This window comes from Ambystoma mexicanum, chromosome 8, assembly GCF_040938575.1.
Source record: "Ambystoma mexicanum isolate Mex_15411 chromosome 8, UKY_AmexF1_1, whole genome shotgun sequence".
NCBI lineage: Eukaryota > Metazoa > Chordata > Amphibia > Caudata > Ambystomatidae > Ambystoma > Ambystoma mexicanum.
The window spans coordinates 1,259,954,551-1,259,980,680 of NC_090929.1; the positions used below are offsets into that span (position 1 = coordinate 1,259,954,551).

A 26,130-nucleotide genomic window follows, 5' to 3' on the forward strand; every position below is an offset into this window, starting at 1 on the left:
GTATTCTGATTGATTAAACAGTGTAATTTACAAGTGTCCGTTAAATATGCACCCACGTAATTGACTCGTGGTTTAAAAACGGATAGATTCGATCGGATCTCATGTAGTGCTTCAACGTATACATATAAATAACACCTTGTACTTGGAATACTTATTCAAAGAATAGCAAATACATACACTCCGTTTTATCACACAATACTTAAATTCAGTAAGAAATGCACTAATTGCAAACAGTTTTAAATAGGAATGTGAATTCTCAAGAGAGGTGTTTCAGCATAGAATAGGGAAGAAAGGCAGGTTAGTTGTGAGCAGCGGCCGCATGCTTTCTTTAGACTAGAATCACAATGTCAGAGGATTCCCCCTCCCCCGCCCGCCCAACCTGGGCAACCTGTAAGGGAAAAGTTAGGGAGCAACTTAACTTGTCTTTTACAGCCCAATCCAATAATGTTAAATAACCTGATTTCTTTAAAAAGGTTCTACCATCCTAAAGTACCCGAGAGGCCACAGGAGAACAGGATCCAGGCAACCCCTGGATGACACCGGAGGCTAGAAGATGCTCTTGGCAGGCTAAGTGTTTGAGTTTCTCGGTTTCACTTAACGATTCCCTCTGAGGATGGACACACCTTGGAAAAAGGAGCCACTGGAATGCGGAGTAAAACAAGAAAAATGGAACCAAAGTCTTTCTGAGGTGAGGCAGTTTTACTCTTCGCAGTGCTCTCCTTTGGTCGACGATTTCTTCGACTGTAGAAGTCCTGTGAAGATGAAACTTGCTTTGGGCTCCTTAAAGGCTTGGCAGATGAGAGTAAAACCCCTTGCACCCTTCGATAACTTCTAGCGGCGACGGGTGCATAGGTCAATTTTGCTGTCAGGTTTCAGATTATAGTGGTTTTCTGACTTTCGGTTCTTCAGTGCTGGAGTCACAGCACAGACCTCTGGATGGCATCTGGCATCCTGGACTCGACCACTGGAGTGGATCACAGACTCTCACCAAGTTTGGACACTCGGGACGTCTTTGTTAGCTCCTGGTGGCGCGAAACCCACCGGAAGACCTTTTTCCTGCCATAGTCGCTAGGTGCAGAGGAAGGTGTCAGTGATGATGGCAAGGCTGTCCTTTGAAATGTTCTTAGGCAGTTAAGAACCTTCGCAGCTCTGGGTGTCCAGCAGCACTATGCTAGGGTACCCCCTCTTCTAGGCGATAGGCAGCAACGGCTTCCAGTGGTCACAAAACTCCCCTACGGACCCTGGGTGACACCAATGGACTTCGACTCGTGATGTCCGGGCACTTCTATTCAGAACTGACCAAGACCCCTGCTTCGGATGGCAGGCACACAGGACTGGCTTTCAGGGCACTTTGGATGAAGAGTAGACATTTGCACGATGGTCCCTCGTAGCTCGGGGAGAGGTCCCCTCTGCAGGTCATCTCTGGATTAGTCCTTGGGAGACACTACAGCTTTCAGATTACAGTGAAGAACTTGCAGCAGCAGACTTCACCTCCAGCTGGGCTTCAAGGAACAGCTTCTTCAGTTTCAACTTCAGCTTCTGAAAAAATTGGTAAGTGAGAAGTCCCCAGATATACACATCTGTTCCCCATTCACTCTGGCTGAGCCATGCTCAGCCAGCCAATCACACATAAGGGCATTCAGGCAGGCAGCCAATCCGCCTCACAGGCTTTCAGGCCTGTTACTCCACCCAGCCACCCATAACAAAGAATGTGGATAGGGGCAAGTACCCAGCCTTTCAGCAAACTACACTGCATTCATGCCAGTTTCAGTCAGGGATGTCTCATTCATTGTGTCACACACACAGAAACCAGACACCCATGACAGAGATTGTGAGTTGACTTCCAACTCCCACAGGTCCCACCCCTAGGGTGTACCCACAACACAGCCCCGGGAAAGGCTCCAGTCCAGTCCTGTAACTTTTGTTCTCCAGCATGGGTCTGGCATGGATTCACATGCTCATGAATATTCCCCGTCGTCAGGCTGGGAATCCTCGGTAAAGAAAAAATCAGTATCAGTTTCGTTTCTGATCTGTCTTTCGTAGTAGTAACCAATCACTGATCTCTGCGTCATACTGACCACAGCCAATGACTGCCATCTCCCTAAGCGCCGCCTCTGGCAGCCATCTTCAGATTTGGTAGCACGTGAAGTGGCAGTATGACCAAGTGAAGAGCTGCAGAGGGGTAGGCGGGAGGGTTCGCATGTGAATCCATGCCAGACCCATGCTGGAGAACAGTTACAGGTAAGTAACTTGTTCCTTCTCCAGCATGGGGTCTGGCATGGATTCACATGCTCATGAATATAAGAATACATAGCAGTACACACATGCACAACCACGGGAGGTGGCAACAGGCTCAACATTAAGCAATACAACAACTCAACATTAAGCGTCTCTTACCTCCTCACCAGGTTCACCTTAAGCGAACAGGCTGTGCAGCACTGCTTGGCCGACCCTGGACTCCCGATCGACGCAGTAGAATCTCGTGAAGGTGTGCGTCGACCTCCACGTAGCAGCCCTGCAGATGTCCAGCAGGGGCACACCAGATAGGAGCGCCGTAGTAGCAGCGATCGCTCTGGTCGAATGGGCTCTCGGACTGCCTGGCAGCGGTCGGTTAGCCAACCGGTGGCAGTGCATGATGCAGCCGGAGAGCCATCTGGAAATAGAAGATTTCGAGAGAGCCTTCCCTTGATTCACAGGTCCAAAGTTCACAAACAGCTGTGATGTCCTCCGAAAACTCTTCGTGCGGTCCACGTAGAACTTCAGCGCTCTAGCCACATCCAGCGAGTGCAAAGTCCTCTCGGCCGGCGACGAAGGAGACGGGAAGAAAACAGGTAACACCAGGGGCTTGTTAAGATGGAAGTCCGACAGCACCTCGGGCATAAAGGCGGGGTGCGTCCTAAGCACCACCCTCGAGGCATGGAAAGTCAAGTACGGTGCTTTGCAGGATAGGGCCTGGATCTCTCCCACTCGTCGTGCGGAGGTAATGGCCACCAGGAATGCAGTCTTCCACGAGACAAACTCCATCGGTGCGGAGTGCATCGGCTCGAATGGGGGCCCCCTGAGCCTAGTCAGCACCACGTTAAGTGGGGCCAGGGCCTTCACCGGCAGGAACGACCGGAACAGTCGTTTCATAAACTCTTTCACCAGTCGATGGGACCACAGGGACGTCCGTCCTGTGGTTCTGGTATATCTGGAGATCGCCGCCAGATGAATCTTAATGGAGGCATGGGCTAGCCCAGCCTTTGCCAGCGATGGCAGGTACGGCAGCACCTGAGGGGCCGTAATCCGTAGGGGGTTGATCTTCTGTGCTCGGCACCAGATAGAGAACCTCTTCCACTTGTGACCGTAGCATTTGAGAGTCGAGGGCGCCCTGGCCTTTACAAGAACCTCTCTGCAGTCGGCCAGTATATCGTACCGTCCAAACTCTAGCGCTGCAGGAGCCAAGCCTGCAGGTTCAGCGACGCCGGGTCGTGGGGGAAGATGGCGCCTCCTTCTCTGGAGAGGAGATCCGCGTCCGCCGACAGCTTGATGGATGGGGACGTTGACAGGCCCAGAAGGTCCGGGAACCAGATCTGCCTCAGCCACGCCGGTGCGACGAGGATCATCCTGCACCGGGACCTCTTGAGCTTGTTGATGAGTCAAAGCAGCAACGGCAACAGAGGGAACGCATACAGGTATAGGCCGTCCCAGGGGAACGAGAATGCATCGCCCATGCTTCTCGGCTGGGGAAACCTGCTGGCGAACCTCTGGCACTTCGAGTTTGTCGCTGTTGCGAACAGGTCGATTTGGGGTGTGCCCCATCGTCGGAAGAGTTGATCCACCTGATCCTGGCGCAGCTCCCACTCGTGACACGCGCGCAGCTCCCTGCTGAGCGAGTCAGCAATGGCGTTTCTTTCTCCTGCCAGGTGGAAGGGAACCAGGAACATCCCCTGGGCGACCACCCAGTGCCACAGATCCTGTGCCTCCTTGGATAGGGCTGGGGATCTGGTACCTCCCTGCTTCCGTATGTAAAACATTGTCGTGGTGTTGTCCGTGAAGATCTGCACCACCTTGCCCTTGAGCGACGGGAGGAACGATTTGAGAGCCCAGAACACGGCTCGGAGTTCCAGGATGTTGATGTGCAAGAGCTTCTCCTCCGGGAGCCAGAGGCCTCTTGCGTGGAGATCTCCGGTGTGGGCGCCCCAACCTTCCAGGGAAGCGTCCGTCGTCACCGTCTCCTGGTACGCCGGCGTCTGAAAGTCCTTGCCCGCCGTGAGGTGCGCTCGAACGCCCCACCACTGAATCGCCCGCCGAAAAACTCGTTGAGGGGGACCCTGTCTTCGAAGGTGCCCGTCGCTTGCATCCAAGGGGCGTCGAGAAATTCTTGAAGAGGGCGCATCCGTAGTCTGCAAAGGCGCACCAGGTAGATGCAAGAGGACATCATCCCCAGGAGGGACTTGATGGACCTCACCCTGGCCACGGCCATGGCTAGCAGGCGCTGCACTTTGCCCAGAATGGTCTTTGTCCGTTCTTCCGACGGTGCCGCCAGGCGCCACACTGTATCGAGCTTCGCTCCCAGAAACAGGGCCACCTGCGACGGCACCAGGTGGGACTTTGGGTAATTTATGGCGAATCCCAGGTCTGTGAGTAGCTGGACGGTCCTCGCAGTGTGTTCGACGGGGAGTTCCCTCGTCCTTGAGCGGATGAGCCAGTCGTCCAGGTAGGGGTAGACGTGAATCCCCTGCAGGCGCAGCCGCGCCGCCACAGGTGCCAGGCACTTGGTAAAGACCCTGGGGCCGACTTCAATCCGAACGGCAGTGCTCTGAATTGGTAGTGGCGTCCCTGGATGACGAACCTGAGGAACTTTCGGTGACTTCTGCGGATGGGAACAAGGAAGTAAGCATCCTCCAGGTCCAGCGACGATAGGAAGTCGCCTTCCTGCAGCTGTCCCAGCACGTGCTGGAGGGTGCCCATCCTGAACTTTTGTGACCTGATGTATTTGTTCAAACGACGAAGGTCCAGGATGGGGCACCAGCCGCCCGTCTTCTTCCTGACGAGGAAGTACCTTGAGTACACCCCGGAGCCTCTTCGGGACGGGCTCGATGGCGCCTTTCCTGAGCATCGCCCGTACTTCCAACAGCAGTTGCGGGACGTGACTTTCCTTCCTGGCCACAGGTGGAATGTGAGGGCACTTCTTCAGGAATTCGATAGAGTGTCGTCTTGCCAGGGTATCCAGCACCCAACGATCGGTGGAGATGGACTTCCACACGCCGACGAACTTCGTCAGCCGGCCTCCCACCGGGGTGCTTCGGTGGGGGCCCCCGAGGCCATGGCCGGTTCAGTCCTGCTTGGAGGTGGTGGCTTTGCCGCCCTGGCCACCTTTCCGACGGCGGCGGGGCGCTCCCTGCTTGCCGCGACCCCTTTAGGCCTCCTGAGACGAGGAGCGTGCCGCCTGGCGGTAGGACGACGAGCCACCGCTGGATCCCTTGGAGGCCCCCTGTCTGCCTCCGGAGCTCCGAAAGGGGCGTCGTTGTTGGAAGGGCTCGTAGGGCGCGGGCCGTCTCCGTGTCCGTCTTTATGGCTTGGAGGGATTCGTCCACCGCCTTCCCGAACAAGTTGCTGCCGTCGAACAGCATGTCCAACACCCTGGTCTGGACGTCCTGACGGTAGTCGGTCGCCCGGAGCCAACCCCGTCGTCGTAGGCAAACTCCGTTGCCCAGCTGGCAGAACCCGGTATCAGCAATATCGGTTGCCACCGTTATGGCGTGGTCTGACGCCACCTCGCCTTCTTGAAGTATTTCCAGGGCCTCGGACCTCTTGTCGTCCGGTAGTAAGTCCAATATGGGGGCCAGCTTAAACCAGAGCTCCCTGTCGTAACGGGCCACGATCGCCAGGGCGTTGGCCGCTTTGATCGTAGACGACGACGAAATGACCCGTCGCCCCATGGCGTCCAACTTCTTTCCCTCGCGTCCGGAGGGGAATTCGACGTTGAAGCTCCTGACCCCACCGCTTTCTTCTTGGCCGCCGCTGCCGAGACGACCGAGTCTGGCGTTGGATGGGACCTGAGGCACCGGGGAGCAGTCTCGGGGACCTGGTACTTCTTCTCGTACCGGTCCCATTTGGCTGGTGCCGTGGAGGGGTTCTTGAGGACCGACAGGCCCTCCTCCCAGATGTCATCGATTAGAGGCACCGCAATGACAGTCTTCCTCTTGGCCTCCCGGCGCTGATAGAGGAAACCTTCCTTTTTCTGCTCCTCCGGGCAGAGCTGGAACAATTCGGACGCCCTGGCGATCATGGCGTGGAATGAGCCAATCTTGTCGGGCGGAGATACCCGTGCGACGGGAGACCCGTTCCGTCGTCGTTGCCCTCAGAACACGTCGTCGAGCCCAACGCACTGTCATCTCCCGACTCGTGGGAGGATGAGGAGGGAACTGCAGGCCTTACGGGGGCGAGCGGAGGAGAGGGTTGGGTCCTCAGTCGTTTGTTCTGAGGACTTCCCGACGGGCAAGGTTGCGGGTCCTCCGGCCTGGGCCGTGGTAATCTCATCCTTATCTCAGCGCATAAGAACTGGATCGCAGACAAAATGGGCACCGAGCTATCCTGAGGCCTAGGTTCCGGCTGCGCCGGAAGGGAAGGCTGCTCTTCCTCGCCATCGTTGTCGTCGTCTTCCTCGGTTATCTCCTGAGGATCTTCCTTGCGGGACCGAACCTTCTCGAATTGTAATTCGAGATTCCTCGTGACCTCGGTCAGTTCCTCCTCCGAGGCTGACTCCGAGCTCGAGGAGGCTACCGTGCCCCCCCACCCCCCTTGTTCCATCATGGCGGCCATGACGATGGGCTGAAAAGAGGATTCTCTCCTTGGCGGCAGGGAAACTCTAGTCCCGGAGGCAGTCTCCGCTGGCGGGGTCTCTGCCGGCTTGGCTAGAGTCGCCGCGATCGCCTCGATAAAGGCCTTTGGCTGCTGGGTAGGGGCCTTCACCACCTTAGGTGCGTCGTGGGCCTGCTCCTTAGGGGGAGGGGCGACGCCTCGCTCACCCCTCTCCCGAGATCGGACGGGGCTTACCCGGGGTCTCGGACTTCCTCTTCCCCGAACCGGAGCGCTGGCTCGTGGTTGACGGTGCCGGGGAAGGTGCGCCCTGCCTGGCGACTGAAGAGCCCGACCTTTCGCGCTCCCGGAGCCAGCGGACTCGCGGCGCTTGGCCTGGTGTTGGGCCCCCGTCGCCGGGGTGCCCGCACAGGACTTAGAAGCCCGCTCGGACCCTTTCTTCTTCTCACCCGTTGAGCCCTTCTCCAACCAGCTGGCGAGACGAGATCGACGGTCCCTCATGGTCCGCTCCGACAAGTTCTTACAGAACTGGCAGGCCTTCTCTACATGAGTCTTGTCCCCATGAAGACAGAGGCATCGCAAATGTTCGTCCTCAAACACATTCTGCAGCCCGCATCCTGGGCAGCTGCGAAACAGCTTGGGTCCGGGTGACGAAATCGCGTCCTGGGCCATCTCGAAGTAGGCCGCGAATCTTCTGGAATCCTCCAAGAGGTTGATTCGATGAAATCTTCACCCTTGAGGGGCATAGGAAAATCCTGCAACGGGTACCCGTTAACGGGAGTAGAAACGGTGGAGCTTGAGGCTCGATTAACCGAAAAAATGTGAAAATTCACCTGAAAAAGCGCGAAACACGCAGTAAAAGCTTGAGAGCTAAGCACGAGGCCTCCCAACACTTGAACGTGCAGTAAAAATCTGAAGATGGCTGCCAGAGGCGGGGCTTAGGGAGATGTCAGTCATTGGCTGTGGTCAGTATGACGCAGAGATCAGTGATTGGTTACTACTACGAAAGACAGATCAGAAACGAAACTGATACTGATTTTTTTCTTTACCGAGGATTCCCAGCCTGACGACGGGGAATATTCATGAGCATGTGAATCCATGCCAGACCCCATGCTGGAGAAATGGTGTTTTCACCCAACAGCTACTCAGCAGGAAGGGACAGAGTCAGGGCTTCCCAGGACTTTGGGAAACAAAGTAAAAAGGCAATAGAAAACAAGTGGCCACAGAGGCCATCTTGCTTTCTTGTAGAAATCCATCGATTCCTATGGCAGGGCCTGGGCATCCCAAAAATGGAGGACACTCATGTAGCTGCCACCAACCCATGCCCTGCTCTCTTTGCAACACAGGTTGTGATGCTGGAAATACAATGGAGGGACAGGGCCTCCCTGTCCTTGGTCATGTGTGTTCTGCATTTTCTGCACAGGAGTCCATGTGGGATTCCTGGCAGTGCAGCTCTTCCTCTTTTTGGTTTGGTGCACAGACCCTTGGGATACCCCTATGGCACCCATGGGTCGGGGTACAACGCTGTACCCCTAGTATATGATTTTGGGCACCTGTGTGTGGCCCACAGAGCAGGGTATGGGCGTGTAGCAGCTCCATGCTGAATATGACAGCTGTTCTGAGTATCCTCCATTTTGTGATGCCCAGGCCCAGCCATTGGAATCAGTCGATTCCTGATAGGAGACAAGATGCCCCGTGACCACCCGGTTTCCATTGCCCGATTAGCTTGTTTTTCCCAAAGTCCTGGGAAGCCCTGACTCTGTCCCTTCCCCCTGACTGGCTGTTGGGTGGAAGTTCCATATATGGTATTGTGGGGAAGTTCAGGCCAGACTGGCTGGAGCCTTCCCAGTGACTATGTTGTGGGAACACCCTTGGGGTGGGACCTGGGTGAATGGTGTGTGCGACCAATATGCACTTCATGTTATCGGTGTCTGATATCTGGTATGTAACACTATTGTTAGGGGGAATTCTCCTTCTCGGGCTAATTTTCCTCACCTAGTGAGTCCCCCAGCAGCTTTGTTGGATTTCTGGAGTTTATTTTTTCCACCTGGTAAGAGTACATCCTTTTTCCACTCTTACATGTGTTTTGGCCTATGTGTTTTTACTCATTGTGTGATCTTGGGCACTGGAGCACACCACTCCAGGTGCCCCTGTTCTTGTACGGGTTACACAGCACCTTTAGTGTAGTAACCCAGGGGTGTCTTTAAGACTTCCCTTTGACTCCATTTCGCTGGGGCTGACTACTGTCCCCCAGAGAAAGTTAAAGTTGCCATTTACTTTACATAGTCATTTTTACCACAGACCCAGTACACCCCATCTTACATGGAGTACTGGAAAGGTCTAATCTGTACCCCTTTTCTTTCTGTACCTCCCTGAGCATTGTTTCACTCTTAACATTTAGACTTGGCTGGTGGCAGTGGTATCTACCCTAACCTTTCTACCGCGATTATATTAGATAAACGTGGTACTGTTCTTGGCTATTATATTAGCCTCGAACATAAAGCCGCTTGACCAAATCGTCTTTCTTTTGGCTCCAGTTGGGTTTATTCACCATTTCTTTTTGTTAAAGTCCTTGTGTTTTACTTTGCACGGCAAACTAGGTTCGTCTTCTTTGTTCACCGTCTTTTGGCGGGCTTCTGCAGAGACGCCCTCCTCTTGGTGCCTGGGTGTCTAGGTAGACTGAATGTGGGGAAGGGGTGTAGTCACCCCCTGCACAGGGTATCCTAGGAAACCCAAGTCGCACTTTGCCATGATTGGCTGAGGTGGTTGTCCCGGCTGGACAACCCCCCTGCTGAGTGATTGACAGCCAGGCTGTGTGAATGGGGGTTATGCGCATAAAAGGCAGGTCTCTTGGGCTAGAAGTCAAAGTCGCTTCTGGAACTACAAGGAACCGAAGAGAAGCGGAGAGGACAACGGCTGCTGCAACTACCCCGTCCCGGTGAAGCCCTGCCGCAGTTCTGAGCTATCTTCCCTTCAACGACTAAGAGGAGATCCAGTCCGGAGTCTTCTTCCCTTGAGATTGGTGGGGCTAACCAGCTCATCTTCTTCAGCCAGAGATCTCTGCCATGGTCGAAATCGCTGCACACTGCTGTAGTGGTCTGGATAGCCACCTGCTGAGCCTCTCCTGTTTTTAAGGAGCACACATTTTTCGTTGTCGCTGCTGCCGGCTTCATCCCTGTGTGGTGCAGACCCCCTTCAGACGTCCTCCTTCACAACGAAGCTCCAGGAATCATGGGTCTGCGGGAAACCAACAGGAACAACTGCCAGGGCACCAGCTGCATCGTTGAAATAAGGTACTGTGCTCTAATCAAGGAAACTGGGTGAATCCCTTTTTTTCATCCTCAAGGCTCGTCCTTGTCTTCCCTCCTTCTTATAACTTTTGCTTCCGAACATTGACAATATCTAAGTACTTTTGGGCTACGCTGAATCGTGAACTGTCTAACAGTGTGATCTTCGGCACACGTCTCCGGTGTCCCTTAAACCTGGTTCCGAACCTTTGACTTTTGAACTCCTGTTTCTGAGTGTTTCTCGGTACTGTCTGCCTAACCTAAATGTTGCCTGTGATTTTTGCCTCCAACTCCCTCTGGGTATTGTTAGGCAGAATCCTGTACAGTGCCCTTAGGGACCACTACACACAATTAAGACCACAGGTGGCAATACAAGTTTACCTTTGTACACGCCTGTACTACTAAGTTATAGTGGTAGCAGTAGCAGAGCAGCCAGGCTTATCTCAAGAATATATTAGTAGCAGAGATTACACAAAGGGACCACAATTCACTTTGACTCAAGCAAACACTGACTCAAGGTTTCAGGTAAAAAATATAAGTACATTTATTTTTACACCATCAGTTATAAACACAACACCTCTATTAAACTTTAAACAAAACCAAACGTTAAATATACTACAACTAACCAATTCACTTTGTACAGTATGTCTCAAGCTAAGTACCCTGTGTTTGAATGAACCGGTGTTATGAACAAAACACGATACCGCAGATACAGTTTGATCACTTTTTGACAGTTCGGTCTACTTAATAAACGCGTATCCGTGAGATGAAATGCTACCGGGGCAAAAGCACACTTAGCACCTGAGATACCCAGAGGGAGTTGGAGGCAAAAATCACAGGCAATATTTAGGTTAGGCAAGAAGTATCGAAAAACACTCAGAAACAGGAGTTCAAAAGTCAAAGGGTCGGAGCCAGGTTTAGGTGACACCGGAGACCTGTGCCGAAGCTCACACTGTTGGACAGTTGACGATTCAGCGTAGCCCAAAAGTACTTGGATATTGTCAAATGTTCGGAAGCAAAAGTTATAAGAAGGAGGGTAGCCGAGGACGAGCCTTGAAGATGAAGAAAAGGGATTCACCCTGATTCCTCGAGTAGGACACAGTACCTTATTCCAATGATGCATCTGGTGCCCTGGCAGTTGTTCCTGTTGGTTTCCCGCAGACCCACGATTCCTGGAGCTTCGTTGTGAAGGAGGACATCTGAAGGGGGTCTGAACCACACAGGGATGAAGCCGGCAGCAGCAACAACGAAAAGGTGTGCTCCTTAAAAACAGGAGAGGCTCAGCAGGTGGCTATCCGGAACACTACAGCAGTGTGCAGCGATTTCGACGACGGCGGAGATCTCTGGCTGAAGAAGATGAGCTGGTTATCCCCACCAGGGTCAAGGGAAGAAGACTCTGGACTGGATCTCCTCTTAGTCGTCGAAGGGAAGACGGCTCAGGACTGCAGTAGGGCTTCACCGGGACGGGGTAGTTGCAGCAGCCATCGTTTTCTCCGCTTCTCTTCGGTTCCTTGTAGTTCCAGAGGCAACTGATTTCCAGCCCAAGAGACCTGCCTTTTATGCGCAAAACCCCCAATCACACAGCCTGGCTGTTAATCAGGCAGCAGGGGGGGTTGTCCAGCCGGGACAACCACCTCAGCCAATCATGGCAAAGTGCGACTTGGGTTTGCTAGGATACCCTGTGCAGGGGGTGACTACACCCCTTCCCCCACATACAGTCTACCTAGACACCCAGGCGCCAAGAGGAGGGCTTCTCTGCAGAAGCCCGCCAAAAGACAGTGAACAAAGTGCTAAGTAAAACACAAGAAGGACTTTAACAAAAAGAAATGGCGAATAAATCCAACCGGAGCCAAAAGAAAGACAATTTGGTCAAGTGGGTTTATGTTCGAGGCTAATATAATAGCCAAGAACAGTACCATGTTTATCTAATATAATCGCGGTAGAAAATTTAGGGTAGATACCACTGCCACCAGCCAAGACTAAATGTTAAAAGAGCAAAACAATGCTCAGGAAGGTACAGACAGAAAAGGGGTACAGATTAGCCCTTTCCAGTACTCCATGTAAGATGGGATGAACTGGGTCTGTTGTAAAAATGACTATGTAAAGTAAATGGCAACGTTCCCTTTCTCTGGGGGACAGTAGTCAACCCCAGTAAAATGGAGTCAGTGGGAAGCCTTAAAGACAACCCTGGGTTACTACACTAAAGGTGCTGTGTAACCCGTACAAGAACAGGGGCACCTGGAGTGGTGTGCTCCAGTGCCTAAGATCACACAATGAGTAAAAACAAATAGGCCAAAACACATGTAAGAGTGGAAAAAGGATGTACACTCTTACCAGGTGGAAAAAATAAACTCCAGAAATCCAGCAAAGCTGCTGGGGGACTCACTAGGTGAGGGAAATTGGCCCTAGAAGGAGAATTCGCTCTAACAGGTATCTCAGGTGCTAAGTGTGCTTTTGCCCCGGTAGCATTTAATGTCACGGATACGCGTTTGAGTAGAGCGAAATGTCAAAAAGTGATCGCAACCGTATCCCTGGTATCATGTTTTGTTCATAACACTGGTTCATTCAAACACAGAGTACTTACCTTGAGACATACTGTACACAGTGAATTGGTTAGTTGTAGTATATTTAACGTGTGGTTTTGTTTAAAGTTTAATAGAGGTGTTGTGTTTATAACTGATGCTTTAAAAATAAATGTACTTCTATTTTTTTACCTGAAACCATGAGTCAGTGTTTGCTTAAGTCAAAGTAATTGTGGTCCCTTTCTGCAATCTCTGCTACTGCTCATATATTCTTGAGATAAGACTGGCTGCTCTGCTACTGCTACCACTATAACTTAGTAGTACAGGCTTGGACCAAAGGTAAACTTGTATTGCCACCTGTAGTCTTAATTGTGTGTAGTGGTCCCTAAGGGCACTGCACAGGATTCTGCCTAACAACAATGAACGAGACAGCCCGGCCCGAAACTGGTATGAATGCAGTATGGATTGCTGAATGGCTGGGTACTTGTCCCAATACACATTCCTTGTGAGTGTCTGGAGGGAGGAGAATGGCCTGAATGCACTGTGAGCCCGATTGACTGCCTGCCTGCATGAATGCCCTTCTGAATGATTGGTTGCCTTAGTGTGACCCAGCAGAGTGAATGAGAGATCAAACAGTATATCTGGGGACCTCTCGCGGATGGAAATCGTTCAGAAGCTGAAGTTGATGCTTTACCTTTAAGCCTGCTGGAAGAAGAATTGCTGCTGCTGTCTGTCGCAAATCTGAAAGCTGCATGACTGTCAAGGAACTGATCCAAGAGAGGACCTGGCTAGGAGACCTCTTGCCGAGCTACGAGGGTCCATCCTGCACCAGCTGATCTTTGCCAAAGCTCCCTGGACGTCAGACCCTCGAAAGGATGCCGACCGGAGAAGGGGACCACCGCGAAATCACGAAGCGAAGCGCCCGGACATTGAAGTCCATCACCGTCGACGACCACCGCCCGGAGCCGTAGTGCTCCTTTGCCTAAAACACTTTGAATCAAGGACTCCCTTGCTCATCACTGATGACCGCCTTGCCCTGCCGGAAAAAGTCAAGGCCGCCGATGCGCCGAGGAGAATCCGCTGGTGGGCTTCCCGCCACCCAAAGACTCGGTAGACCCAACTCCCTTGCTGGGCCAAAGATCTTCAGTAACTCTTTGCGGCAACAAACTATCGTCGTCGAAGTGCACCACACGCTTCATCTTCGCAGGACATCCACGACCGATCGACAAGCACCGCCAGGACCGAAGCTGCTGCCTCAACGCCGTTGTTCACCTTTTCTTCGTGGGATCTCGACGATCCGCGACTCCTGCCTTAAAAGGGGGCACTTAAAAGGGGGCACTCAAGAAGGATCCGTCGACGACCCGACGTCAAACTCTGCTACACCAGGTACATTGGGGCGGTAGACCGTTGATAGGAGATAAGACATTTAGACAATATATGGACTGGGCTTGTGTTATATTTTTATTTACAGGTTGCCCAGTTGGGGGGATCCTTACACAGAAATGTGCCTGACGGTAGGAGCCCAGTATTCTGCCAATTGTCTAACCACCTGTTTACCTCCTAAGTCTATGGTTGATAACTTTTGCTATATTGATTTGTATGCTATTTGAACAGTCTACAGTTGATGCATTTAAATGCAATCGGAGTAATAGTGGTACCACAAAGAAACTATATATTTACCATTTTAGAATTGTCAGAGCACAAAGTGCGTTATTGTGATTGTTTACATAACGTGAACCTTATTTATATAAAGACTGTTTTCACTAACATAGTGCGTGGACATTCCTTTGTGGGTGCTTGGGGACTACACTGTACTTAAGAACCAGCCTGCATCACCTCCTGAGAGCTTAATCCTTGAATGCTCAACATTCGCTAGCCTATAGAAAATCTTGGCTGGGGTGCTCTGTGCTTCTACTCTGCCATGTAGAGAGCAGGAATGCAGATACCCTGATCCAGCCTTTACACAGATGCCCCAAAACAAACGATAAAAATGAAGAGCTGCATTGCCAGAGGTCCAGGCAATGGAAGAAGACTTAAGGAAAACACACAAAGAATTGGCAGGACAAGGACTAGGAGGCCCTGTCCCTTCATAAGGCATTAACAGCATCACAATGTGTTCAATCTTTTTCTGTTGTGGCTTTGTACTTAGGGTGAAGACCTAGGACGAGTTCCCACGCCTTGTTTAAAATGAATAGGCTCACACCTTGGAAATTAACGGATGCCTTGTGAAAGGTATGTGGAGTGTTTTTTCTGAAGTTGGGGGACCAGTCTTGGTTACTTAAATAGATTCTGTGTTGGGCCCTAGATTTGGAACCTTCCTTGCTGAGCTTTGTTATTTCTTATGTTGTCTTTTTCCTTCGTGGTCACAGGATTTGGTTGTTGAGGTGAAGTCCACACCTCCTTTGTGGTATGATCCGGAGATATCCTTGATACCTCACTATTGGTTTATTTTCCACAATGGATTTTCCACACCGTTTCGTGTTTTGTGATAATTGCAATTTATTTTATTCATCAATCTGTTTATTGTGTGGACTCATGGTCCCAATAGTGGTCAGCCATACTAGAGGTACAGCCATATCCAGGATATCCCCAGATCATTGGTTAAATAGTCTATTTGGGTTTCTTGGGAATATATGAACGGAAAAGCCAAAGCTGGAGCTTGCACATGAGCATGTGTCCTTCTGTCCCCTGTGTAGGCAATGTGATAGCCTCCACACCTGAAACAATAAGAACAATTGTGTCGTGTCTAAATTGCTAAAAAAGACTCCCTTGGTCCTGAAGAAGATGAAAGATTGAGCCAGACGTCATAGAAACAGGTCGACCCTGTTTAAAGTGGATATCCTTTCATTAAGTCAGGATACAAATAGATTGATCCCGTTTTGTTCATGTATAGTGTTTTACACTGTTTTTTATGTTGTTTTTGGAGATGCACCAATGTCATACTTTGTTTGAGCCCACTCGGTGTGGGTGAATAAATAACACAAAACTGAAATGCTACAATGCTTCGCCGGACTGGCTTAGTCCAACCTGTGGGAATATAAGGTGCTTTTAAACAGCACATTAGTTGTTTTAGGTTGCACTTACTGAGGTGTCTATTGGTTTTGATATTGAAGTATTGTTTAGATGTAGTATAGTGGAGGGAAATCTATGCAGAAGGCCCAGCTGGAGTAGATGGTAGTACCTCTAAGTGGGTGTCTTCATCGGAAAAAATACCTTTCTGAACCTCAAAATCTGCATAACTGACAGGTTGCAATATGTCCTCAGGTGGAACCATTGTAGACTTGTTCAACAGACCAAAAGGAAGTGTCGACATGTGCTTCTTGGTAGTAGAAAAATGTATACCAGCAGAAGAGAACGACATGCATTTTTGTAAGAGAATGATGAAGCAGTCTTAAATGACGAGGCCGACGGGATCGCGGATGTCGTCGATACAGTCGCCGACAAGGTGGCAGTCGAAATGTGAGTCGTATGACCCTTCTCTCTTTTCCCATCAGAAGAGTCATCGCAGGACCTTGACCTCTTGAATGAAGACATCCACTCTACGGGTCTGCTCTGCCTAAGTGAAACATGGCTTCAGACAAATTCTGTATCAGTGGCTTCAGCACCATCGCCTTGCCATGTCACCAACCTCCGGTGGCGCTCTCAGAGCGTCTTGTTGGAGAATGACTAACAGATGGGATATTCTCTTATCTCATGGTCAGGATGGAGACCACAGCAGCAGTCAACGTGAAGATCCTTAAACGTTCTTCAAATGACAGGCAGCACAGGCCTTGAAAAGGCTATTTTTCTGAGCGTCACCTATAGCTTCATGGACAGATCCAAGGCTTCAACGAAAGTGAACAAAAACAGTACCTCTGGAGGCATCGCAAAGCTGGCACACCACCACGGACTGGCAGAGGAAGTCACTGTCATCAAAGATTGGAATAAACAGTTGAAGATACGAAGAAACAATCGATCAATCGTCAAAGAATGGAGAGATTTTTGAGGACTCCCAACAGTAAGGAACAAGTTACTTACCTGTAACTGTTGTTCTCCAGCATTGGTCTGGCATGGATTCACATGCTCATGAATATTCCCAGTTGTCAGGCCGGGAATCCTCAGTAAAGAAAAAAAATCAGTATCAGTTTTGTTTCTGTCTTTCTTAGTAGTAACCAATCACTGATCTCTGGGTCATACTGCCCCCCGCCAATGACTGCCCTCTACCCAAGTCCCTCCCCCAGCAGCCATCCTCAGATTTAGTAGCACGTAAAGTGGCAGTATGACCAAGTGAAGAGCCGCAGAGGGGAAGGATGGAGGGTTTGCATGTGAATCCATGCCAGACCCTTGCTGGAGAACAACAGTTACAGGTAAGTAACTTGTTCCTTCTCCAGCATGGGGTCTGGCATGGATTCACATGCTCATGAATATAAGAATACATAGCAGTATACACATGCACATCCACGGGAGGTGGCAACAGGCTCAACATGAAGCAATACAACAGCTCAACATTAAACATCTCTTACCTCCTCACCAGGCTCACCTTAAGCGAACAGGTTGCACAACACTGCTTGGCCGACCCTGGACTCCTCCCTGCAGTCCCGATCGACGCAGTAGAATCTCATGAAGGTGTGCGTCGACCTCCACGTAGCAGCCCTGCAGTTATCCAGCAGGGGCACACCAGACAGGAACGCTGTGGTAGCAGAGATCGCTCTGGTCGAATGGGCTCTCGGACGGCCAACCGGTGACAGTGCATGATGCAGCCGGACAGCCATCTGGAAATGGAAGCCTTCGAGAGAGCCTTCCCTTGATTCACAGGTCCAAAGTTCACAAACAACTGTGACGTCTTCCGAAAACTCTTCGTGCGGTCCACGTAGAACTTCAGCGCTCTAGCCACATCCAGCAAGTGCAAAGTCTTCTCGGCCGGAGACGAAGGCGACAGGAAGAAAACTGGCAACACCAAGGGCTTGTTGAGGTGGAAGTCAGACGGCACCTTGGGCATAAAGAAGGGGTGCATCCTCAGCACCACCCTCGTGTCGTGAAAAGTGAAGTATGGAGGCTTGCAAGATAGGGCCTAGATCTCTCCCACTCGTCGTGCAGAGGTGATGGCCACAAGAAATGCTGTCTTCCACGACAGCAATTTCAACGGCGCCGAGTGCATAGGCTCGAATGGGGCCCCCCCAATGAGCCTGGTCAGCACCACGTTGAGCTCCCACGCCGGGGCAGGGGCCTTCACCGGCGGGAACGATCGGAATAGTCCCTTCATAAATTCCTTCACCAGATGAGACCACAAGGACGCCCGTCCTGTAGTTCTGGTGTATCGGGAAATGGCAGCCAGATGTATTTTGATGGAGGCGTGAGCCAGTCCAGCTTTGGCCAGCGACAGTAGGTACGGCAACACTCGAGGGGGCCGTAATCCGCAAAACGTTAATCTTCTGTGCACGGCACCAGACAGAGAACCTCTTCCATTTGTGTCCATAACATTTGAGAGTTGATGACGCCCTGGCTTTTGCAAGAACCTCTCTGCAGTCAGCCGGGATATCGTATCCTCCAAACTCTAGCGCTGCAGGAGCCAAGCCTGCAAGTTCAGCGACTCCGGGTCGTGATGCAGAATGGTGCCTCCTTCTCTGGAGAGAAGATCCGCGTCCGTCGGCAGCTTGATAGGTGGGGACGCTGACAAGTCCAGCAGGTCCGGGAACCAGATCTGTCTCGGCCACGCCATTGCGACGAGGATCATCCTGCACCTGGACCTCTTGAGCTGGTTGATGAGACGAAGCAGCAATGGCAACGGAGGGAACGCGTACAGGAACAGGCTGTCCCAAGGGAACGAGAAAGCATCGCCCATGCTCCTCAGCTGGGTGAACCTGCTGGCGAACCTCTGGCACTTGGAGTTCGTCGCTGTCGCAAACAAGTTGATCTGGGGTTTGCCCCACCGTAGAACGAGCAGATACACCTGGTCCTGGCGTAGTTCTCACCCGTGGCACGAGCGCAGCTCCCTGCTGAATGAGTGGCAATGGTGTTTTTTATTCCTGCCAGGTGGAAAGGAACCAGAAACATCCCCTGGGCGACGGCCCAGTGCCACAGATCCTGGGCCTCCTTGGATAGGACTGGGGATCTGGTGCCTCCCTGCTTGCGGATGTAGAACATCGTGGTGGTGTTGTCGGTGAAGATCCTCACCACTTGGTCCTTGCAGGACGGAAGGAACGATTTGAGCGCCCAGAACACGGCTCGTAGCTCCAGGATGTTGATGTGAAGAGACCTCTCCTCCGGGAGCCAGAGGCCTCTTGCGTGGAGATCTCCGGTGTGGGCCCCCTATCCCTCCAGGGAGGCGTCCGTCGTTAGTCTCCTGATACGCTGGGGCCTGAAAGTCCATGCCTGCCGAGAGGTGCGCACGGGCACCCCACAATAGAATCGCCCGACGGAACTCCTCGTCGAGCGGGATCCTGTCTTCGAAGCAGCCCGCCGCTTGAATCCAGCGAGCGTCGAGGAACTCTTGTAGCGGACGCATCTGAAGTCTGCAAAGGGGCACAAGGTAGATGCATGAGGACATCATCCCGAGGAGGGACTTGATGGACCTCACTCTGGCCACATCCGTGGCTAACGGGCGCTGCACCTTGCCCAAAATGGCCTTCATCCGTCCTTCCGACTGAGATGCCAGTAGCTTTACTGTATCGAGCTTCGCTCCTAGAAACAGTGCCACCTGCGACGGGACCAGATCGGATTTGGGGTAGTTGATGATGAATCCCAGCTCCGTGAGCAGGCGGACGGTCCTTGCTGTGTGTTCGACGGCGAGTTCTCTTGACCTTGCAAGGATTAGCCAGTCGTCCAGGTAGGGGTAGACGTGGATCCCTTGCAGGCGCAGCTGCGCGCCACAGGTGCGAGGCACTTGGTGAACACCCTGGGTGCAGACTTTAATCCGAACGGCAGGGCTCTGAATTGGTAGGGACGCCCCTGGACTACAAATCTGAGGAACTTTGTGACCTTTTAGAATGGGGATGTGGAAGTAAGCATCCTCCAGGTCCAGTGACGATAGGAAGTCGCCCTCCTCCAGCTGTCCTAGCACGTGCTGGAGGGTGACCATCCTGAATTTCTGTGCCTTGATGTACTTGTTCAACCGACGCAGGTCCAGGATGGGGCGCCAACCACCTGTCTTCTTTCGGACAAGGAAGTATCTTGAGTATACTGCGGAGATCCGGAGCCTCTTGGGGACGAGCTCGATGGCACACTTCATAAGCATCGTCCTTACCTCCAACAGCAGTTGAGGGGCGTGATTCTCCTCCCTGGCCACGGAAGGAATGCAAGGACACTTCTTTTGAAATTCCAGCGAGTGTCCGCGGGCCAGGGTGTCCAGCACTCAACAGTCAGTGGAGATGGACTCCCACACGCTGACTATCTTCGTCAGCCGGCCTCCCACTGGGGTGCATCGCTGGGGGCCCGATGCTACGGCCAGTTCAGTCCCGCTTGGAAGAGGCCTTGCCGCCTTGGCCTCCTTGCCGACGGCGGCGAGACCCTCCTTGCTTGCCGCGGCCTCTGTAGGCCTCCTGGCGGTAAGTAAAAGAGCCGCCGCTGGATCCCTTGGAGGCTCCCTGTCTGCCTCCAGAGCTCCGAAAGGGCCGCCGTTGCTGAAGGACTCCTAGGGCTCGGGCTGTTTCCGTGTCCGTCTTGATAGCCTGGAGGGACTCATCCACCGTCTTTCCAAACAGGTTGTTGCCGTCGAACGGCATGTCCAAAACTCTGGTCTGGACGTCCTGGCGAAAGTCCGTCGCCTTGAGCTATCGTCGTCGGAGGCACACCCTGTTGCCCAGTTGGCGAAATCTGGTATTGGCAATGTCCGTTACCACCGTTATGGCGTGATCCAACGCCACCTCTCCTTCATGCAGAATCTGTAGGGACTCCACTCTCTTGTCGTCTGGTAGGAAGTCTAGCAGAGGAGCTATCTTTAACCAAAGCTCCCTGTCGTAACGGGCCACAATCGCTAAGGCATTGGCCGCCTTAATCGTCGTCGCCGCCGAGATGACTTCGCCCCATGGAGTCCAACTTCTTGCCCTCGCTGTGCGGCGGGGAAGTGGAAGTTGAAGCCGCCGCACCTGCTGCTTTCTTCTTGGCCGCTGCTGAGACGACAGAGTCCGGCGTGGGCTGGGCCCTGAGGCACAAGGGGGCAGCATCGGGGACCCGGTACTTCTTCTCATACCCGTCCCTCTTGCCGGGTGTCGTGGAAGGGTTCTTGAGGATAGCCAGCCCCTCGTCCCAGATGTCGTCGAGCAACGGCATCGCGAGGACCATCTTTCTCTTGGCCTCTCGTCGTTGGTAAAGAAAACCTTCCTTTTTTTGTTCCTCAGGGCAGAGCTGGAAGAGCTCTGATGCCCTGGCTATCATGGCATGAAAAGAGCCAATTTTGTCGGGTGGGGGGGGGGAGGGGTGATGACGCCCTCGTCGTCCGTCCCCGTGCTGTATCCGTCGCCGTATCCTCTCTAGGGTCCGGCGAGGGGGATGAGGGGTCCACAGGCCTTGCGGGCACGAAGGGCAGACTCTCCTCCGCTTGTTCGGAGGGCTTCCCGACGGGCCTGGTCCTTATCTCAGTACATAAGGATTGGATCACCAACAAAATGGCCGTCAAGCTATCCTGGGGCTCAGGTAATGGTTGTGACGGACGGGATGTCTGCTCCACTGGGCCCTCGTCGTCGCCATCGTCGTTATCTTCGATCACATCAGCGGGAACCGTCCCCTGGGATCGAACCTTCTCGAACCTCTCGTTGAGGCCTTTCACGGCTTCCACCGGATCCTCCTTGGAGGCTGAATCCGAATCCGTAATGGCAACCGCCCCCCACCTCTTTTTCCGCCGGGGTCTTCACGGGGGTCTTAACGCTGGTCTGGAAAGAGGATTCTCTCTGCGGCGGCAGGGAAACTCTGGGCCCCGAGGCTGCCTCCACTGGCGTAGCCTGTGCTGGCTTCGCCAGGGCCGCTGCAACAACCTCGATAGTGGCCTTTGCCGGGTGGATCAAGGCCCTCACCCCCTTAGGTGCATCCTGGGCCTTCGCTTTTGGGGGGTCATCGCCTCGCTCCCCCTCGGCTCCCTTCGAGATCGACCGGGGCCTCTCCAGAAGTTTACCCGGGTTCTCGGACTTCCTCTTCCCCGAACCAGAGCGCTGGCTCGTGGTTGATCGTGCCGGGGAAGTCGCGCCCTGCTTGGCAGCCGAGGAGCCCGACCTTTCGGCACACCGGTGCCCGCGGTGCTTGGCCTTCTGTTGGGCCCCTGTCACCGGGGCGCCCTCACAGGATTTAGAAGACCGCTCAGACTTTTTCTTCGCCTTCTCACCTGCTCTGCCCTTCTCCAGCCAGGCGGCGAGGCAGGAACGATGATCTTGCTTGGTCCGTTCCGACAGGTTCTTGCAGAACGCACAGTCCTTCTCCACGTGCGTCTTGTCCTCATGAAGGCAGTAGAGACATCTCGAATGCTCGTCCTCCTTGAAAACATTTTGCAATCCGCATCCTGGGCAGCTCCTGAATAGCTTGGATCCGGGCTTCGAGCTTCCCTTGTCCTGGGCCATGTCCGTTGAGGTAGGCCACAGATCTTCTGGAATCCTCCAAGAAGCGTAACTCAACGAAAACTTCACCCTTGAGGGGCGTAGAAGAATTCCGAAACGGGTCCCCGCTATCGGAAGTAGAAACGGTGGAGCTTGAGGCTCGATTAACTGAAAAAAATGAGAAATCTCCTGAAAAAACGTGAAAACGCAGTAAAAGCTTGAGAGCTAAACGCGAGGACTCCCAACACTTGAACGTGCGGTAAAAATCTGAGTATGGCTGCTGGGGGAGGGACTTAGGTAGAGGGCATTCATTGGCTGGGGCAGTATGACCCAGAGATCAGTGATTGGTTACTAAGAAAGACAGATCAGAAACGAAACGGATACTTATTTTTTTCTTTACCGAGGATTCCCGGCCTGACGACGGGGAATATTCATGAGCATGTGAATCCATGCCAGACCCCATGCTGGAGAAAAGTGCTGTAAAGAAAACCTGAAGAAAGCCTCTTGGGGTGGAGCTAAATTGGCTGTGGGGCAATATGACTCACATGACTCTACTCTAAAGCGACAGCAGTTTTAAAATGTAAATGCAAACTGCTTTACTGTTACCGAAGATTCCCAGCCTGACTACTGGGAACATTCAAACAGCATGTGAATCTATGAAAGATCCAATGCTGGAGACCTATAAATTAGGAAGAAAGTAGGGCATACATGTTAATTTCTTATGAGTACCTTTACACTAAAGAATGTGTTACACAATTTTCAATATAACTAACAAAGTCACTATACACAACATCTGTAAACCCAATCCTTAAACAGAATAACTGTAAATGTGTTTCCTTTTGCATACATACCTGCAAGGGACTAAGCGTGCAATAATAATCTTGAATGATTTTGGGAGGAAGATCCTGTAATACATCTTCCTTCATTCTTCTTAACAAAAATGGCAAAACTTGGCGGTGCAAAGCTTCCATTGCAAGAACTCCTAATAGTAGAAATAAAAATTATGAGTACAGTATGTGGTTTTCCAAACCTTATACAAGGCTGAATCTAGGACATACATTTCACCCTTATTAATAGTATGTGAGCATCCTTAAGTAAACATTAAGGGCTTCTAAAAATTAAAGGCATGGTCTAGTAAACATTTTTATTGTCCCTACGGGTAGGCCATGTTTTTTTAAGCCTATGTGGCTCGATTTTAGAAAACTTTCCTATGGACCTTACCCGAGTTTTCGTCCATTAAACGCACGCGAAAACAAGCACCATGGAGCTGCCATTTTCTGATAATCCTATCTTTTCCCCGATCGCCCTGGCTGACCTGCTTTTGCGGCACTAAATCAATTCTCCCGCCCCTGAGCCTGACATTATCAAAATATTCATATTCCCCGCCTCTCCCCGTGACGTTACTGTGCTGTGTAGGCAAACACGCCCAGTCGTCTTCTGCGCGACTCCACACAGAACCCGGAAACCAACACAGATCAACTCACAACACAGCGCGCCACAATTCGGAATATGAAACTGTACTTTAAAATGAAACAGCAACACGGTACATTTGGTAAAGTACATTTATTTGACATTAAATGTTTAGAGAATATTCAGCAATTGCCATATGAACTCCGGAAGCCATTTATTTTCTTTTATCTGTATCCGCAATAACTGTTCTGTTTCATCTTGAGTCACGCGCTGTTCCTTTATGGTACACACAGGGTGTTTATTTTCGTAAAAAGAATCACTTTGGAAGCATGGTGAACCGCAAGGTTGTTCCATCAACTAGGCACTAGTCCAGCCTAAAGGTTGCTATGTTGCTTCTAGCCACTAGTACAGCGTAAGGGCATGTGGGCCCTTGCCGATCGTCCCATAATATGGTGATCGTGCTCCAGTTGTTGACACGAAACTGCAGGTGTCTGCTGAAGAATCCATCCGCCGGTGTCTCAAACAGATGGCAGTGGCAGAAAGGGATCAAATACCTGTTATGAAAACAAAAAAATGATAATTAGTCTCGCTAGCCGAACTTCATTAATATTACTCATTTTATTTATTACGGCCGATCAGAAACTATTTGCTTGCAAGGATAGTTCAATGGAGTATGTACGTCTCTAAAATCAATGCGAAAAGTAACGAGATAAATCGAGGCCAACACACAATGATCAACGACAGTCTACATGCGTGAGGAATGATATGATATATGATATGGCATTTGTAACGCGCCTATACTCAAGTGTTTCTAGGCGTGACGAGGCAAGTGGGGAACAAGGGCAGACAGACAACGATCCTACTAGGCCATGTGCCTTTCTGATCGCGCATGGGGAAGGGCTGTACATGTTTCGTTGAATACAAATTAAATAATAGGGCCAGTTGTTGGCAAGTGCAAGGTAAATGCCGGGAGAAGGGGCTGAAGGATACAGAGACAGTCCCGCAGTGCAGGTAGGCAGTGCAGGGAAAAGTGGCTGGGCCAAGGACCGAGATCGGTGAGACCAGTGGACCTGCATGCCCATGTGCCCACTACAAACAGTTTTACTTGCTTTTCCTAGCTCTTCATTCATTCATTCATTTATTCATGCATCCATTCATTAAATCTTCATTCCGGTATAAAAGCGTGTAAAGATTTACTTACATTATATTTGAAATTTCCATTGTGTCTCTTCGTAATGCAGTCTGTAAAACGGACCGTGCTCTTGACAATGATTTTTCGTATACTGACCTAAAACTGAAACTCGGTCTAGTTTCTGAATTTTCTGCCTTATCGTCTTACGTTATTGCGCACTCCCTTCAAATGTAGTTCTTTCGGCATGGTCCCTGTCTCAAGGTCAAAAAACAATAGACCCTTATACTTCCAGTGCGACTTGTGGGCCTCATCTGGGCGCTGTCCTTTGCATTCTTTATTTGCAACATCACGTAGTATAGGCATCTGTGAGAACTTGAAGTTTAGAATCAGTCTATGTAGTGCGCCTCAATGTGCAAATGCGAACTGGCTTCTCTCCCAAATGCCACGGCCCGCTTGGTTGGCGCGTTCTAAGTGCCCCAATTTTGTCCCCGTTGTCTGCGAGCTTTGCAGCCCAAATTGAGACATTTAATTTTTGGCGGAAGGTCAGGGAAAGTATAAAGTACCACAGGAGTTGAGTTAAAAGTGAGATTTATTGTTTGTTTGTTTTATTATTTGCAATACGCAAGCCTCCCCTCCGTTAACAGTGCGCAGCATTTACATTTACATGAGATGAGACATGAGAAAAATATATACATACACATATGTGAGGTGAATAGAGAGAATTCAAAGATGACACCCAGCTTGTTCGCCACCCATGATGGTGAAGGTAGGGGTTAGGTTTACAGGTACACTGTACAATAACATTTATTTACAAAAAGACAATCGTATTGCAATTATTTAAACCAGGATTTGTACTTCACAATCAGCTGTGCTTCGGGTGGGCATGGCACAGTCGCAATGTTCGGTGGCAATGGATCACTGCTCTGCACAAAAACGTCCAAAATTCCATTTCTGTGCTTCTCTAACACAGCAACAATAAGGCCTTTCACAAAGTCGAACTGCATTTCATCATAGACTGGTTTGATCACCCATTGCTTACTTCGTTTTGAAAACACCTTAGTGTAGCGAGGCATCCTTACTTTACCCCTAGTCCTAGATTGTTCACGTCCGACATTGCTGTTATGGGCCAAGACCGCTAGTAGAGTGCGATGTTTCATGCCCCGAAAGCTAAAATGCAAGCGCTTTGGCCTGTACTTTAGGCACATATTGTGGAACACCTCCAAATCTCCTGTGTGACAGAATTCTGTCAGTCCTCTCAAATCTCTTGAGAGTTTTGTCGAAAACAATCTTCTCAATGGCTTTGTGTGTCGGTGAAGATGGAATCAACCACTTCTTCCGTGCCTCCTCTGGGGACAAAGGGCCATGATCACATTGGTGGAAATGTTCATTTGCTGTCCAGCGGTGAACGTTGGTACAGTGGTGCATCAGTGACCGCCATTTTTCAAGTAGTATTTCCACTGACCCCTCAAGTTTTT

General features: G+C 51.3%; 1 protein-coding gene across 2 annotated transcripts in view; it reads right to left on the reverse strand.

The window, feature by feature from the left end:
- BTAF1 (B-TFIID TATA-box binding protein associated factor 1) overlaps nt 1-26,130 on the reverse strand; it is a 2,675,064-nt gene that overhangs the window by 414,606 nt on the left and 2,234,328 nt on the right. For both annotated transcript variants that reach the window (XM_069611378.1, XM_069611379.1), the window contains one exon: nt 22,965-23,095. In XM_069611378.1, coding sequence (XP_069467479.1) covers nt 22,965-23,095 — 131 coding nt within the window. The remainder of the gene's footprint in view (nt 1-22,964; nt 23,096-26,130) is intronic.